At 43.7% G+C, this 18,896-nt stretch overlaps 1 protein-coding gene across 3 annotated transcripts in view; it reads right to left on the reverse strand.

The window, feature by feature from the left end:
* Nucleotides 1–18,896, reverse strand: part of aagab (alpha and gamma adaptin binding protein) — a 61,113-nt gene that overhangs the window by 18,860 nt on the left and 23,357 nt on the right. For all 3 annotated transcript variants that reach the window (XM_038813313.1, XM_038813312.1, XM_038813311.1), the window contains exon 2: nucleotides 4,940–5,130. In XM_038813313.1, coding sequence (XP_038669241.1) covers nucleotides 4,940–5,130 — 191 coding nt within the window. The remainder of the gene's footprint in view (nucleotides 1–4,939; nucleotides 5,131–18,896) is intronic.

Genomic DNA, 18,896 nt, shown 5'->3' on the forward strand with positions numbered 1-18,896 from the left:
GGATTTAGATTTAGCTCTTGGTGTTAGGAATGTGTTAACAGGCCTGCCAATTAAATACTAATTTGATGTCAATTATACACACACACACTTAAAGTGCATGGGATTGGGGGAAATGTTTTGAGGTGGATAGAAAACTGGTTGGCAGAGAGGAAACAAAGAGTAGGAATTAATGGGTCCTTTTCGAATTAGCAGGCATTAACTAGTGGGGTGCCACAGGGATCGGTGCTAGGACCCCAACTATTCACAATATATATTAATTATTTGGGATGAGGGAACAAAATGTAACATCTCAAAGTTTGCAGATGCTACCAAGTTAGGTGGGAGGGTGAATTGTGATAAGGATGCAAGGATCCGACAGCATGATCTGGACAGGTTGGGCGAGTGGGCAAATCAATGGCAGATACAGTATAATTTGAGGTCATTCACTTTGGAAGCAAAAACAAGAAGGTTATAAATTGGGAGAGGGGAGTGCGCAGTGGGACCGGGGTGTCCTTGTGCACCATTCGCTGAAGGTAAGCATGCAGGTGCAGCAGGCGGTAAAGAAGGCTAAACGGTATGTTGGCCTTCATTGCGAGAGGTTTCGAGTATAGAAGCAGGGATGTGTTGCTGCAGTTGTACAGTGCCTTGGTGAGGCCACACCTGGAGTATTGTGTGCAGTTTTGGTCTCCTTCTCCGAGGAAGGACGTTCTTGCTCTCAAGGGAGTGCAGCAAAGGTTTACCAGACTGCTTCCAGGGATGGCGGGACTGTCATACGAGGAGAGATTGACTAGGTTGGGATTGTTCTCGCCGGAATTCGGAAGGAGGAGGATCTCATAGAGACTTATAAAATTCTAACAGGACTAGACAGGGTAGATGCAGGGAGGATATTACCAATGATGGGTGTCCAGAACCAGGGGTCACATTGAGGATTTACGGTAAATCATTTTGGGTAGAGATGAGGAGACATTTCTTCACCCAAAGAGTGGTGCGACTGTGGAACTCATTACCACAGGAAGTAGTTGATGCTAAATCATTGAATATATTCAAGAGGCGGCTAGATATAGCACTTGGGGAGAATGGGGTCAAAGGCTATAGGAAGAAAGCAGGATTAGGTTATTGAGTTGGATGATCAGCCATGATCGTGATGAATGGCGTAGCAGGCTTGAATGGCCAAAAGGCCTCCTCCTGATCCTATCTTTTATGTATGTATCTATGTATGATCAGCCATGATTATAATGAATGGCGGAGCAGGCTCAAAGGGCCGAATGGCCTTCTCCTGCTTCTATTTTTATATTTCTAAGTAATGCAGGAGTTGTTGAAAAGGAAGAACTAAAAACAATCATCATCAGTAGGAAAAGGACTGAGCAAACCTACTGGGATTAAAGGCAGACAAGTCCCCAGGGCCTGATAGCCTATATCCTGGTGTCTTAAAGGAAGTGGCAGCAGAGATAATGGAGGCATTGGTTATAACATTTCACAATTTCCTGGATTTTGGAAAGGTTCCAATGGATTGGAAAATGGCTAACGTAACATCCCTGTACAAAAAGAGAGAAGAAAGTAGGAAAGTATAAACCAGCTAGCTTAACATCTGCTGTTGGAAAATTGCTGGAATCCATTATTAAGGAAATAGTGATGGTACATTTGGAAAGTCAAAATGCAATCTCAGGTTTCACGAAGGATAAATTGTGTTTGACTAATTTGCTGGAGTTCTTCAAAGATGTAACAAGAAAAATGGATAATGGGGTCCTGTAGAAATAGTGCAACTGGACCTTCAGAAGACATTTGATAAGGTGCCGCACAAAAGGTTAATACACAAGATAAGATCCCACCGGATTGGGGTAATATATTAGCTTGGCTAAAGGATTGGCTAACCAACAGAAAGCAGAGGGTGAGGTTAAATGGGTCTTTCTGGTTGGCAAGCTGTAACTAATGGTGTGCCAGAGAGTTCGGTCCTCCAGCCCCAACTATTTACAATCTATATCAATACTTGGATGCAGAGATAGAATGTACTACAGCCAAATTTGCAGACAACACTAAAAGAGGTGGGAAAGCAGGTTGGCATGTGGAAATAAGAAATTTACAAATGGAGATGAGTGGGCTAAAATGTGGCAGGTGGAATTTAAGGTAGCTAAGTGTGAGGTTATCCATTTTGGTCACAGGAATAAAATTATCTAAATGGAGACATTTCAAAATGCTTTGGTGCAGAGGGATCTGGGTGTGCTTGTGCATACATCATAAAGTTAGTGTGAGGATGCAGCTGGTATTAAGGGAGGCAAACCGAATTTTGTCATTAATTGCTAATGGAGTAGAGTATAAAAGTAGAGAAGTGCTGTTGCAACTGTATAGGGCATTGGTGAGACCACATCTAGAGCACTGTGCACAGTTTTGGTTTCTTTACTTGAGGAAATGCATGAGAGATGATTCAGAGAAGGTTCATTAGATTGATTCCAGGGATGAAGGACTTGTCTTACGAAGAGAGATTGAGCAGTTTAGGCCTATACTCACTGGAAAGGAGATTTAATTGAGGCATACAAGATGCTAAAGGGAATTGGCAGGGTAGATGTAGAGCAGATGTTTCCCCTTGTTAGACATCCTAGAACAAGCGGCTAAGGGGTGGCCGAGTTAAAACAGAAGTGAGGAGGAATTACTTAACTCAAAAAGGATCATGAATCTGTGGAACTCTGTACCTCTGAGCAGTGGATGGTGGAACACTAAACAAATTTGAGGTGATAAGAATGTGGAGCTGAGGGGGAGAGGAGATCAGACATGATCATACTGAAATACAGAGCAGGCTGGCTGGGCTAAATTGCTACTCCTGTTTGTTCTTATGTTCCAACACAGAAAAAACATGGAGATGCTCTTACTTGGAGAAGGGATTAACTTATTTTCAGATAAAGGCACTTGAAAATGGCAATATTGTATGGCACAAACTTTGGGAATTTTACTTCATTACTTATGCACATTGCTGTGGATATGTATCTCAGATTGTTCAGCACTTCAACTATACATGGCTGCTCATTTTGGCACAGTGCTTCTGCACGGCCGCATCTTTTTCTCAAGTGTCCCAGATAAATACGTTTTGCTCATTTGCAATAGTTTATATGTTTGTTCACACTCCTTTCCAATCACATAGACACCTTGCTTTCCTTTCCTCCAGCCGTGCTGCATGCTGTACAGGAATTTCTGATCCCAAGGTCCCTTAGATACCTAAGCGAAACAATTGCTGGAAGGAGTCAAGAACAGAAATTAGAACAATGACCATTTTAATTGGTGACAAGGGCGTTTGTTTTCTCAGAAATCCACAAATTATGTAGTTATACAATTTCACCTGTAATTAAATTAATCTTAATCCAGTTCCCAGTATAGGGCACCGCACTGTGATTAAGTTTATTATAAGCGGCACTAAACTGAGTATTTCAGACCAAAGATACACAGAAAACATGTCACCATCACTTTATGTAGCCTGTAGGGATTAAAAGACTGGGTGCTAAAAAGGGGAGTCTGGGATAAGGAATAAGTCTTCCACTTGACAGAATGTTCTTCCTGCAATAGCACAAATGTATGTTTTCCACATAATAATAATAATCGCTTATTGTGACAAGTAGGCTTCAATGAAGTTACTGTGAAAAGCCCTTGTCGCCACATTCCGGCACCTGATTGGGGAGGCCGGTATGGGAATTGAACCCACGCTGCTGGCCTTGTTCTGCATTACAGGGTCAGCTGTTTAGCCCACTGTGCTAAACCAGCCCCTTGTACCCTTCATTGTACCCTTCCTAGTGCAACCCCATGTGACCAGCGTTAGCAAGCAAAGTAAGAACTCCAAAACTGCCCAATGTAGAATTATAACTTTAAAATTAAAAATTAGGAATTAGAATCTGTTTACAAAGTGAAAACGTTGCTCTTTCCTAAGGTAGGAGAGTCAAGACCCTAGGGGGACATAGGTTTAAAGTGCCTGGGGAAAAGTTTAGAACAGATGTGCAAGGCAAGTTTTTTTACACAGAGGTAAATATATGAAGGTGGTGGGAGCAGGTACGATAGCGGCATTTAAGGGACATCTAGACAAATATAAGAATAGGGTGGGAATGGAAGGATACGGACTCCGTAAGTACAAACGGTTTAGGCAGGTACCACGGTCGTCACAGGCTTGGAGGGCCGAAGGGCCTGTACCTGTGCTGTATTGTTCGTTGTTTGGGATGTGCAAAGTGTCAGGAAAACAATTGTGCTGTTTGTTGTGAAAATGTGTGTTCTCATTTGTAAGCGGTTGAAGGTCAATTGTTTTTATTGGGTCAGAGGACAGACGTTGTGGAGAAGCAGCTGCCATTATCAAACTGATATTTGGGCAAGACACCCGAGAACACTATATGCCTGTGGAACCATTTGCTAGCAAGGGCTCAATGCTTTCAGGGTAAGTGTAGGTGCAAAATGTAATACCATGTGCACACATATGGATGTGGAGCTGATGGAAAACATCAATGTTTAATGGTGCTTCTCACCAGCATAAACAAACAGTGTATTTTCACTAACTGGACGTGTAAATTCAAATACCAATCCCAGATCATAATACTGGCGCTCGGTAAATGTTAAGTAAGCAATAAACTAAATGGAACACTTGGCATGGACTCAAACTGTGGTTTAAAATCTATGTTCACCTTAAATGTGAGTGACTTTAGTGGAAATGAGTTGTACGTAGTTTGGCTCAATGCATCTCTCCATTACGTCCTCCACACTTTTTTTTAAACTGAGCAAAACTTAGAACAAGTTGGTCAAACAGAAATTAGAGCAACTTTCACTTGCAAAACAGGGTGGAAATCAAGGGATTGAAATTCCGGTAATTTTGATTTAGGTTCAGAATCAATTGGAGGCTTCTCACTGATAGCGGTGTAGTACAATACTCGGGACATGAGATAAGCTACATTCTTGCACATACAATAAGATTCAATAAGAAACAAGTTTTCCTTACTGTTGTGCTGTCAAAGTAAATCAGGAAGGCCTCCACCGTGTCAGCGATCTCCGCTGTCAGTGTGAATTGGTTGGGCACCACACACACCTGAACAGTGGCGGTGTAATACTTGTTATCTATAGTCCATGGGTAGGATCGGACCTCATTCCCGGGGCCAGTGTACTCCGGAAGGTCATCTGAGCCAATAATATCTAAAAACAAGAGAGCAATAAATTTAAATAATTACACCTAAAGAGTGGGAATTGATGTTAAATCAATGCACTTTAAACAAACCAGCTTTGAATCCTAATCCGTCTCAAGTTGGTTGACCTTAGTAGAAATACTACAATGAACATCAGACCCCGAAACTATGCAGGGAATGGAGTGAAGTAAATAGAGAAGAAAAACCAGGGGTCCATTGACCGCTATCTAATTTGTGACCCCTAATGAAGGATGTGATGTTGCTTTAGCTAGATTACTTACCAAGACTCACCACCGAGGCACATAAAGAATGGTCATTTAGAGAGAGATTAAAAGGGCCTGGTTTAGCACAGTGGGCTAAACAGCTGACTTGTAATGCAGATTAATGCCAGCAGTGAGAGTTCAATTCCCGTACCAGCCTCCCCGAACAGGCGTCGGAATGTGGCCACTAGGGGCTTTTCACAGTAACGTCATTGAAGCCTACTTGTGACAATAAGTGATTCTTATTAACAGGATGGCATATTAATGATCATCAGAAAAGATGGGGAGACATTCGTTTGGGGGCTGGGAACAGCAGTAAAGCATAAGTTTTACTAGATCAGAAAGCACTCTGTGCCAATCTCACAGCCCATAGTAAGGAGTTTCAAGAATAGACATATACATAATCCTTTTCCCGTTTGGCCCAACAACATTTTTCCTTTAGAACTGTCAAGAGAAGCAAAGTCAAAATTCTTCTAGTGGAGATTCCCGGTGGCTGCCATGTGCTGAGCGGTCAAACAGAAGGTGGCTCTCTTTTCGGAACTTCTTGCCTGGCCCTTATAACGCATCAAATGGATACAAAAACGCCACATCCCACCCCACCCCCCAGCCTCACCCCCAACCGACCAAAATGAAGTCGAACCAGCCGTGGGGCCAAACAAACAGCAAGGGTCAGAAAAGGATGACCCTAACCTCAGAACAAGGGGACACGCGTGCAAAACAGAGCAGAGCATGGTGGACCGAGCAGGGTCACCAACTCAAATGCCAGCCCACCCTTCGATAGAGCAACTGATGGAATGTCTCTCGATAGAGCTCCAGGAACAGAGACTCCATAAAAGAGGACCTTATGTCGACAATAGAAACCGCAATGGCCCCCATAAAGAGGGACAGAACAGAACAGAGACTGGAGACCCAGGAAGCGACAGTGTGGGACCTGGAGATGGTGGTCACCGACCAGGGCGAACAGATCGCCTCGCTCAAACCTCAGGTGGCAAGGTTGGTATCGACCCAGAAAGCCTTCAAGGAGAAAGTTGACGATCAGGAAAACAGGCGGCGTCGACAGAACCGGAGAACTGTCCGGCTACCAAAGGGTACAGAGGGCAGGAACCGACGGAATATGTCGCAAGGATGCTCGGGAAACTGGTCAGGGGCGAAGGCTGCTTGGGCTTGTTTTTGTTGGTTATTAGGCGAGGGGGATCTCTGGCGAGGCAGCTACCTTGCTGGCAAACTGCAGTTCATTAGTAAACGGAAGCAAGCTAGGGGGAGGAGCTGCAGTCTGCTGATCCTGTTTGTGCAGATTTCGATACGCCTAACAATACTAATAATTATGGTGGGGGAAACAGGAATGGTGGAGATAGAAGTTGTTTTTTGGGGGGATAGAGGATGGGGGTGGGGTAGTTTGCCTACAGTGACCGAGGTGTGTTCATTGTCCCATCTGATGGGTGGGGCTTGGTGCCAGCGTGGGTGGGAACATCTTGTCGGTGTATGATGGGGGATGGGAGTATCCCCCGTAAAGGTGATGGTTGATACAAGAGGGGGTGGTGAAAGATTCCCCCGATTCGGTTGGTGACATGGAATGTGCGGGGGCTGGGGAACCCAGTGAAACGAGTGACAGTTATCACCAATTTGAAGAGTTTGAGGGCTGATGTGGTGCTGTTGCAAGAGACACACTTGCAGGTGAAGGACAAGGTAGAGCTCCGTAAGGGTTGGGTAAGCCAGGTATTTCACTCGGGCTTTGATAATAGGGCCCGGGGGAGTGGCAATCCTGATCAATAAAAGGGTACGATTTCAGATGCAGAAGGTGGTGGCAGATCAAGGGGGTGCAGATATGTGATGGTGTCAGGGGTGTTGGAGGGCAGATCTGGTTAATGTATATGCTTCAAATTGGAATGATGTAGAGTTTGTGAAAAGGGTGATGGCGACTATCCCAGAGATGGATACGCGTCAATTGATCCTGGGGGGTGATTGGAATACAGTGTTGGATCTGAATGTGGACCTCTCCAAGCCCAAGTCTTTGTCCCTTTCGCTGGGGGGGGGGGGGGGGGGGGGGGGGGGGGGGGCGAAGGTGTTGGCGGCGTTTGAGAGAGATGGGGGGAGCGGATCCGTGACGGTTCCTGCACCTGGGGGGGCAAGGAGTTGTCCTTTTTCTCGCCGGTGCACAAGCTTTATTCGTGTATTGATTTCTTTATTATGCAGTTGTCTCTGTTGCCGAGGGTTCAGGGAGAGGAATATTCTGCTATTGTTATTTCAGATCATGAAGATGAACATATTGTCACGGTTTCTGCATCTATTCCAATGCTTGCCGGTTTTTCTGTCAAAAGCATTTTTTGTGGAGGTAGAGAGACTGATTTTGTCCTTTATTTGGTTGGGTAAGGTTGCTAGGATTCAGCGTACAGTCCTGCAGAGGGGCCGACAATCTGGGGGCTTGGAGTTGCCAAGCTGGATCTTTTATTATTGGGCAACAAAGCGGGGAAGGTGTTGGACTGGTATGGGGACCAGGAGGCAGTTTGGGTGAGGATGGAATCAGGTTCATGTAGGGGGTCGGGCTGCAGGTGGTGGCGACAGCCTGCTTCCATTCTCCCAGCGAAGTTTTCATGTAACCCAGTGGTGGTCGCAATATTGAAAATATGGCAGCAATTCCAGCAGCATTTTAAATTAGGTAGGATGTGGAAGCTGGTGCCGATCACTAAAGGTGGTGATATGGGGGAGGGAAATAATAGCTTAGAGAGCTCTCCAAGTACCCACTTCATTTATTTTCCCAATTAAGGGGCAATTTAGCGTGGCCAATCCACCTACCCTGCACATCTCAAGCAGACACGGGGAGAATGTGCAAGCTCCACACAGACATAGCCGGGAGCGAACCCAGGTTCTCGGTGCCGTGAGGCAGCAGGGCTAACCACTGGGCCACCGTGCCACCCAGAGACAAACAGGAAGGAAAGGGCGGCTAGGCAGCCGCTGATTGACTCCATATCGGAAGTGGATCAGTGGTACTCCACGGCCCTGACCATGGAGCTGCTGGGAGAGAAAAAAAAACTACTAATGGAATTTGACCTGCTCTCCACTGGGAAATCAGTGAACCAGCTCTGCCAGACACTTGGGCCTTTCATGAACATGGAGACAAGGCCAGCCACCTACTGGCTCACGAGCTGAGAAAGCAGGCAGCCATGAGGGAGATTGTGCAGGTGAGGGACGGGAATGTCAAATTAGTCACAGTGCCGAATAACATCAATGAGACCTTCTGCCGGGGACTGTACACCTCAGAGTATAAAACAGTTTCTCGACAGACTGGACATACCAGTTGTAGGGAAGGAAAGGAAACAGGGACTGGAAGCACCGCTAGATCTGGGGAGGTAATGGAGAGCATCAACTCCATGCAGTCAGGGATGGCTCTGATACCTGCAACTGAGGAACTTCCTCCACAAGGAGACCGCAACTTTCCTCCAGCTACCCGGACACACCCTGCTGGACAGACTGCTAGCATTGTGCAAATTAGGGGATGGTAACTGCACCGACATGTACAGACGAATGCTGGAGAAGTAAGGGCCCCGCTGGACGAGACACAGGAAAGGTGCGAGGAGGGGCTGGGCACGGAGATAGGGGGAAGGACTCCGGATCGAAGCCTTGCATCGGGCGAACTCCACCTCGCCTAACCTGCACATCATTGGACTGCGGGTGGAAACCGGAGCACCTGGAGAGAATACACGCAGACATGGGGAGAAAGTGCAAACTCCACACAGTTACCCAAGGCTGAAATAGAACCTAGGTCTCTGATGCTGTGAGGCAGCAGTGCTAACCACTGTACCACCCTGCCACCCCTAGAGTTCAATCGTTGAACCCTCACTTAAATTATTGCAAATTTCAAATGCCATTCCAAGTGCTGTTAAGTAGGTTTTATGTTACACTGTCTCTATCTACATAAGCAGTATAAATACATCAATGGTTAGCACTGCTACCTCACAGAGCCAAAGACTCGGGTTCGATCCGGCCTTGGGTGGCTGTCTGTGTGGAGTCTGCACGTTCTCCCTGTGTCTGCGTGGGTTTCCTCTGGGTGCTCCAGTTTCTTCCCACAGACCAAAGATGTGCAGGTTAGGTGGATTGGCCATGCTAAATTGCCCCTTTGTGTCCAAAGATATGCACGTTAGGTGGGGTTACGGGGATAGGGCAGGGTAGTGGACCTAGGTAGGGTGGTCTTTCAGAGAGTGGAGACAGACTCGATGGGTCGAATGGCCTCGTTCTCCACTGCAGGGATTCTGTGGCTCTAAAGTCATCCATAATTTGCAAAATTTAGTAAATTTATCTGAAAGTACATTTCACCAGGCAATAATGTCCCTTTAAATTCAATATTGGGCAGAAGTGCAATGACATGTCATTAGTGTCAATGAGGCAGCAACTTTAACTTCCAAAGTGCCCACAAACAGCTGTCAGGACGCCAATTTTCACACCACATTGTGGCAGGAAAGCAGTGTGTGTGTGTGTGTGTGTGTGTTGGGAGGCAGGGTGAGAGAAGACTTTCATAATCAGATTTGATTCTGTGCAGCACCAAAAATTTAAACCGAGCACGTGAAGTTATGTTTGGTAGTCTGGCCAAGGTACTTCTGATGTCGGTGGATGGATCATACAGGTCAGCAGTGGTGCAAGCGCATTATTGACCTGTAGATAGAAGTTAAGAGATCGGTCCCTCCCGAGGCACGACCAAAAGTGGAAAAAACTGACCCAAGCATTTGCAGCTGTTTACATTCTGTACTCCGTGGTCAAAAATATCTCCCACGGGCAGTGTTTGTGTCATTGCATTTACTGTGCAGCGGAGATGTCCAAACTACAGCCTGTGGGCATGTTGAGTGTGTGTAATGCAGCCACAAAGCCCAACGAGCTCAATTCTATTTATGCTTTTAGTTGTTACATGCTGGTTAAGGTTTGTGCAGCCGTAGGTTTAGAAAGGGCTGCTCCTTGCACTGTTACTGAATTTGTTAAATTAGAACTCTTTGATATGTTAATGTCAACAGCTTGAAAAGCAAACAAATTAATGGAATATTGATTACAATTTTAGACACACACATGAAGCTCCAGAATTTGAAGCAAAGAGCTCAGAAACAATGTATAGCATACAGGAGGAAGGAAGAACCAAAATAGAAGAAAACAATTACCAAAGCAAAGAAATAAGAATTTAAAAGTAAGAAGTTACATCAATTCTCATTCCGGGACACAGCAGCATATGTGCTTTCTCTGGGGAATCTCTCTGGGAAAGTTATGAGGAAAATGCGTAGCAGAATGGTTTGCAATTTTGCTCGGGGTTGTTTTAATTTGATCATTAGCAACATGTAAATACAAGAGACTATGTATGTACACTCGTGTACAGTCAGGAGAAGGCCATTTCCAGCAGCAAAATTCAAACCAGGCAGATGGTGACAGATGGTGAAAGAGGCAAACAATGTGGTAGAGAATAACAATGCAAAAGGGACAACAGAGTCCTGACATGACAGTGGCAGCCTCTTTGCTTTACCTCCAACCACCAAAATAAATCTGCAGCGACCAAATTTGAAATAACTCAAAATTCAACCCTGATCACATAAAGAAACTATTAAAACATGTTCGGTCAAACAAGTCAATAAACAGAAGAGTGAAACCCGAGTCGTTTTGGTCACAGATCTTCTTTCTTTGGGTGGGTGAAATGGTCTTTTGGAAATTAAGACCATGTCAATAGTTACAAATGTCTTTTTGTGTAGAAATGTTTGAAAATTTGCCACTTTTGGTAGCCATCTGCATTCCTCAGAGCAAGCTGCAGAGTTATCAGTCTAATGCATACGTATACATATATATATATACACACACACACACACACACACAATCATTTTTACCAATTATAAACAAACTGAAAATCAAATATTCCTTTGTGGTTTGTTAATGAGGCAAGCAAACGGCTGCACAAGCATCACTAGAAAGTGGGCACATACAATTCAGGTCCCAAACAATTCAGGTCCCAAACTTAAAGAAAGGAAACAGCTGCCACAAATTGAATTAAAGACTCTTTCTAGAGTTCTGCAACTATAACTGCTGATAATACTCTTCATTTAAATGCTACATCTTAAATTATTTACAGCAATTCTATGGAGCTAAAGAATACACATATTACGGTGTCAAAAAGAAGTGCACTTTACATACTTTGAAAATGAATGTAATTTTTTTTCATATTTTAGAGCAATATTGTGTTATTCTGTAAAGAAGGTTGTGTGTGTGTTTGTGTAAATGATTTGGTTAAGCTGAGAAAATACGAATGAAAACCTTTTGTCTCGAGTTTAGGGAAAGGGGTAAAGGTGCTGGATGCCTGCATTTTACATAGAATTACATAGAATTTACAGTGCAGAAGGAGGCAATTCGGCCCATCGAGTCTGCACCGGCTCTTGGAAAGAGCACCCTACCCCCTACCCAAGGTCAACACCTCCACCCTATCCCCATAACTCAGTAACCCCACCCAACACTAAGGGCAATTTTGGACACTAAGGACAATTTATCATGGCCAATCCACCTAACCCGCACATCTTGTATTCAGACTTTCCTGGTCAAGTGGTTTATAAGCAAATAAGCTAGGTTTAGAAATTTGCATTAAGAGATACCTAGGGACCTATTGTTTTCAGCTGATAAATTTCAACGGGAAGTAAAAGGCTTTTACAGCTTGCAATGGTTTCATAAATTAAACAAGAGAAAGTTACTAAATGTCATTTGACCGGAATGTGGGGACCATTGGAAAGTATAAAATAATTTTATATGTTGGAAGACAATTAAATCGTAACAATACATAGAATTACAATAATTAGCGGCATTTATCATATCATAGAATTTACAGTGCAGAAGGAGGCCATTCGGCCCATCGAGTCTGCACCGGCTCTTGGAAAGAGCACCCTACCCAAGGTCAACACCTCCACCTTATCCCCATAACCCAGTAACCCCACCCAACACTAAGGGCAATTTTGGACACTAAGGGCAATTTAGCATGGCCAGTCCACCTAACCTGCACATCTTTGGACTGTGGGAGGAAACCGGAGCACCCGTAGGAAACCCACGCACACACGGGGAGGATGTGCAGACTCGACACAGACAGTGACCCAAGCCGGAATCGAACCTGGGACCCTGGAGCTGTGAAGCAATTGTGTTATCCACAAGGCTACCGTGCTGCCCACGGTAGCCTTGTAACCAGATTTAGACCAGATAATGGTCTTAAGGTCATAATTAGGTTTTTTAATTCCAGATTTTATTTGGAGTCAAATTTCAGCATCTGCTATGGGTTTGAATCCAGATTTCCAGAGCATTACAGTGGGTCTCTAGATTACTAGTCTAGCAACAATACCACTACGATAGTGCCGTCCCTCCACAGGGTGCAACACCCTGCCCCTCTCCAGGGTACACCACCCCTGCCCTGCCCCTCTCCAGGGCACACTGCCTCTGCCCTGCCCCTCTCCAGGTTGCCCTGCTGCTCCATTCTCCAGGTTGCCCTGCCCTCTGCCCCGCCCCTCTCCAGGTTGCCCTGCTGCTCCATTCTCCAGGTTGCCCTGCCCTCTGCCCCGCCCTTCTCCAGGTCGAACTGTTTTACCTAGTGGTGATGGGGTTAGTTGAAGAAAGAATTCAAATGGTGCCATAGGATTTTTACATTCACCTTAGTAACTATTTAAAATTCCCAACCAAAGGACAGCACATTGGCAAAACCAACTCTTCCCAATACTGCAGTAAAGCCACTTACTACAAAGTTGCTTCTCATTTATTTCTGTCAAAGTTTTCTAATGCCTTGAAATTTAACAATAATCTGCTTTTGTTCTCATTGATTTTACGATCTCATAAACCATAAGTAAAAATAATAAATATTTCAACCAGAAATGTTCAAAAACAAAAGTACTATGAGAAAGGCCTTCAATGCAATTATATAGATGAAGTTAATCTCATTTTGCACTGTTAAACTACCGAATTCTTACCTTAAGTACAACTATATGCCATACTTCAAATGGAATTGCGATTTATCAGTCTCCATAGCCACCTGGTGGAAGCTAAGCAGAACAATACAAGCAGTATATGAAGTGTTTTATTCCAGTCAGATTTGCAGGTGAATTGGGTTTGAACTGTGGCTGAGGCAATAAACTGGACAAAGGCAAGAATACAAACGAGGCAGCTGCACATTTCCTTCCCTGACCCTCCCCTAACTCACAAAAGAAAACTCAAAATATATTTTTACGTTTGCAAGCGCAAATGATTCATTCCTAAACTTAAAAAAAGTGACTAAAAGCTCACATTTCACACTGCCCTGTAAAACCTTCAAGATTTGTCCATAGTTTCTCTAGTTGCGAGTCCTACTTCCAATTTGGAAAACCCAGTGGTTGTGAGGGGCAGTGGGTTCGTGCAATGTTTTTCTCATCCAGCACCGGAACAAAACTGCCCCTTTAGGCATTAGACAGATCACCGGGAAGGCCGGTAGAGAATGTGGAAAACTGCAAGAGAGATAGAATGAGGTGAAAGTGAATTATTGGAACATGTATAGATGAGATTTACACCAACACTTGCCTGTGTCATACATGATGTGGGAGTACTTGGTGCTGACATTGGGTTGCAAATTGTGCTAATCCCATCACTCACTTCCTTCACCTGGAATAAAAAACTATTTTTTTCTTTTTTATAAACGGGACGTATCCTTTGGGCTTAAAAAACTGGCCAGGATCACTTAACTGAATTACTAGAATGGGACAATTGAGCTGCTGTGAAGGTTTCATCGTGGATTAAAGTGCCACACAGTGGCGAAGAAATAATTTGAAAGAGGGTGAACGATCTTGCAATAGTTTGGGAAGTCCAGTGATGCAGGACTGGAGTCAGCTAACGAAGTAGGGCAGGCGGTAGCGTAGTGGTATTTGACTAGTAATCCAGACACCCAGGGCAATGTTCTGGGGACCCGGGTTCGAATCCCTCCACTCAAATGGTGAAATTTGAATTAAATTTTTTTTAAATCTGCAATTAAAAGTCTAATGATGATCATGAAACCATTGTCGACTCTCTTAAACACCCAGCTGGTTCTGCTATCCTTGTCTGGCCTACATGTGACTCCAGAACAACAGCGATGTGTTGAACTCTTAAAATGCCACCAAGTTTGAGGGCGATTAGGGACGGGCAACAAATGCTGGCCTTGCCTGCGAGACCCACATCCCAAGAACAAATTTTAAAAAGCTAACGAAGCAACACCTAGGATTTAGAAACTGGAATTCCTGATGGTGTTCCACAGTAATATCGACTGGAACCTGTCCTAAAATGGTAATCAGAAACCAATGATATGATTGACATGAAGGATAAGTAGGAGCATGTTTCAAGCAGTGATGCCAAGAATCTCAGATCAATCCGCTCGCAAAAACTTCCATCACCAACCCTCCAGCACATTCGACCCAATTCTGTTCAGCTGTTGACACCAAATTTTAAATGAACACCAGCATACCCCTCCCCCCATGGCAATGTTCAAAGTAACTTATAGGATATTAAAAATCAGGTATTTTATACCACGTAGCCAATTCTGCCAAAGTGAATTGTGCTCATTTAAGGTCACAATAACTTAACTTCCATTTAATAAACTAAGCCCAGGAATACCCAAGAGTTCAATGGTTGGTAAGGACTCCCCCTTTAGACTAGAGATTGCAAGAGCACGTTTGAAAATTGTTAAAACAGCAAAACAAAGCAAGACTTCAGGAATGAAAAATGTGGATGCGCTTGGTGCTTCATTTAATACATCAATTCAGTCAGCAATCAAGTCCTCCAGTCCAAAATTTGGACTGCATCCATGAGATGGCACAGTGGTTCGCACTGCTGTACCCCACGTCTAATAGGTCAATAAACAGATTCACTGACTCAAAGCTCCAGGGTCCCGGGTTCCATTCCGGCCTCGGGTGACTGTCTGCGTGAAGTTGGAATTTTCTCCCCGTGTCTGCATGGGTTTCCTCCGGGTGCTCTGGTTTTCTCCCACAGTCCAAAGATGTGCAGGTTAGGTGGATTGGTCACGCTAAATTGCCCCTTAGTGTTCAAAAGGTTAGGTGGGGTTAGTGGGATTAAGTAGGGTGCTCTTTCCAAGGGCCGGTGCAGACTTCATGGGCCGAATGGCCTCCTTTTGCACTGTAAATTCTATAACTCTTATGATTCTATGAAGTAGATTCATAGGAGGCTATTTGGCCCATCATGTCCATGCCAGTCAACAAAGATGTGACGACACTAATCCACTTTCCAGCGCTTGGTCCATAGCCCTGTGTTAGACGTTGGCTGCTGTAGTAGAAAGAGTCAAAGGTTCTGCATCATTTCCACAAAACACCTTTTAATTCCTTCAACAGACTTTGCACAACACTTTTAACATCACATCACCTGACACAAGGGCCACCTGAAGCCCCTTTACATATCAGTGTCAATTACTGGATGCTCAACATAAAGGAGACAACTAATTGAAATATCTCTTAACCCATTACTTAACAGTCTCCCCTTCCTTGGAGAAAAAATAATTAGGTGAAACAAAGTTACAAGAAATTCAAAAACACACGTGCAATATCCCCCCTTCTTTTTTTCCCTTTTTTAATGGGAAAAAAAACAGTCACAGAAACAGGCGCCCTTCTTTAACAACATCCAGTACTTTCTGTGAATTAGCCCCTCTTTTTGTAAAACAGTCTGACAATTGATAGCTACTGTCAACCCATTTAATTTTTGCTATTGCCCCTCTATCCAGCATCTGCTTCAAACTTGCGATGTCTATCCTTAACCTTTTTTTCATTGACACTTTTTGTAGAGTGCACATTTTCCCATAGGGATTTAATGTCAATGTGACATTCAATAGATATATTTCCCAAATCCCCAATCCCAAAATTTCTGTCAACATCTGAGATATATAAAGGGCCATATCCACCGCCTCTACAAGGCTTAACGTCTCAGCAGCCAAAGTGCTTTTGACTACTCTTCTTATTTTCTTTGTTTCCCATGCAAGAGGGCAACATTTACCATTATTCCCTAAAAGGAACAACTGCGCTTGAAACCCATCACATAAATTTGCATAGTTTATAGTGAGCGTCCTATGGGTTTCAAGTGCCTACTGTCGCCTAAAACCGGGAACATCAAAACACACTCCTGCATTGTTAGTTTGACCAATGCTTTATTTGCTCTTATTATGTCTTCCACTTTGGGATCATTCATTTTTATACTCAACTCTAAGACATCAAAACTCACGTCCAGTCTAGTCTGTCTACCTAACCAATTCAGTTGCCCAATTAAACTTTGCAGTTGTTCTTTTTCCATCTTTGAAACCATTGCGTGTTTTTGTGAAACCCGGCCATGACTAATTGCTATTGGGCTGATGCTTTCCAAATAAGATTGCTGACATAAAGTTGCCCCTAACTTAGTCTGTCCGATTTCTAGTCCAATTTATTTAAATGCACCGGAAGCCTGACTTCCAACCCTGAATTCTTTCCTCAAACCAGAGATACAATAGCTTCAAAATCACTAGTCCCACCCCACAACAAAATCATCAACATGCATCATAAAGATGCCAGAAAGATTTCCTTTATAGTGCCAGTAAAACATTGCCGGATCTGCTTTCAACTGGCAACAGCCTAACTTTTACAAATTGACCTGACCGAAAAGTACCAGACTCTAGATGCATCATTCAATCCATATACACATTTGTTCAACTTCCAGAGTACCCCTTCTGTGTTAGTTGCCTCTTTCGGAGGACGGAGAAAAATGTCTCTTTGGAGCTGATGCCCCTGCAAAAAGGCAGCTTTTATATCTATAGATTTGCATTCCCATGCCTTTGTGGCTAATAGAGCCAAGATGATCTTTAAAATAACCTTTCCTGCCGTAGGTGAATCTACCCTTAAATCCTTATCTTCTAATCCTTATCTTCTAAGTTTTCTTCAAATCCCCTTGCCACAAGCCTGGCCTTTGCCTTGTAAGTTCCATCCGGAAGAATCTTTTCCGTGCAAATCCATCTGTGGGATGAAACTCTTTGTCCCCTATCCGGTACTTCCTCGTATACCCCAAATTCACTCCAACTATGCAATTCTTGCTGTTTGGCATCTTTTATAAATTTTTCATCTAATTTATTGGAAGCCACCAAAATCTCACGTGCATGTAGGCTTCTACTCCTTTTAGTATTCGTAGTCTTATTCATGTTCCGAGATCTTGATAAACTACGTCCCCTCTCCCGCCTGGTATCTCGTTCTGTACTGCTACTGCTTGATCTTTCCCTTCTGCTGTGGGATGTCCTTTCAAATAGTTCTCAACCTTTTCCTGCGGACCTGTTCACTATCCGATGTACTGTCAGAGCTGGCACTGCGTTTCTGTGCCCTCCATTTTTGAACTTTATTTTCCCAATCCATTGTCTTGACTCGCTCCCCTGAATGCTGTACATTCAACCAATGTTTATACTTTCCAGTGGCCTTCCCTGCTCTACTAATAACAGTTGCATCCTTCCATTGACTAGTACCTTCAGGCAAGTATGTCACTTTTGTACCAACTTTTGGCATTTGCCCTTTCGGAAAAATGGCCTGTTCTAATTCATCTGAAGTGTTGTGTTCCTCTACAGAAACCCTGTCTATATCAGTTAACTGGTCCTCATAGTTCTGTAACACGTGCGTACCAGATGACTCTGGTTCCTCGTCATGTCTGTCTGCTCTGTCTAAATTTGAAAATTTGTAATCTGTACCCATTATCCTTGATGAATGTACCCTAACAGTTTGATTACCATGTTGCAAAATAATTGTTTTTCCATCAATGCCTATGATCTTCCATGGGCCTTTCCATTCATTAGAATTGTCTCTCTTACAGTATACCATGTCTCCTTGCTGAAAAACGGCATCTGATGGCTGTACATCACGTCTTAAAGCTCTGCGAATTCTTTCAGAGACTTCTGCTTCTAAAAAGGCTTTTCTACTGCTATGCAATGCATTTAAATGTTCAGCAAAAGCAGAGCTAATTGTAGTCCCTTCCCAAGCTCGAGGCTGGTCATCTGAAATGGACGGAATTTTAGGGTTTCTACCAAACACTAATTGATAGGGACTATAGCCCCCAACCATCTGCAATGAATTCTTTGCATGTACCGCCCATGCTAAAGCTGAATTTAACTTGCAGTTTGGCCTATCCGCCAAAATTTTCTAGAGCATGTCATCTATTACTGCGTGGTTTCTTTCACACACACCATTACAAAATGGGCTTTCTGCAGCCGTATTCATAACTGTGAAATTCACATTTTCACACATATCCCATAACTCATCATTAGCAAATTTGCCCCCATCGTCCGTACGGAATTTTGCCGGTGGGCCCATTCCTGTGCCTATCTATTTTTCCATGATTTGATCCAGAATTACGCTCTTTTCTTTACTTTGTACAATCGTTGATTGACTAAATCTGGTTGCTAAATCTACAAAATGCAAAATAAATATATTATTGGCTTTATCCCAGATCTTAAGGTCCATGGCCACAATGTCGTTAAAATCCTTGGCCAAAGGTAAGGTTACTATCGGTCATG

The sequence above is a fragment of the Scyliorhinus canicula genome, chromosome 12 (assembly GCF_902713615.1).
Source record: "Scyliorhinus canicula chromosome 12, sScyCan1.1, whole genome shotgun sequence".
NCBI lineage: Eukaryota > Metazoa > Chordata > Chondrichthyes > Carcharhiniformes > Scyliorhinidae > Scyliorhinus > Scyliorhinus canicula.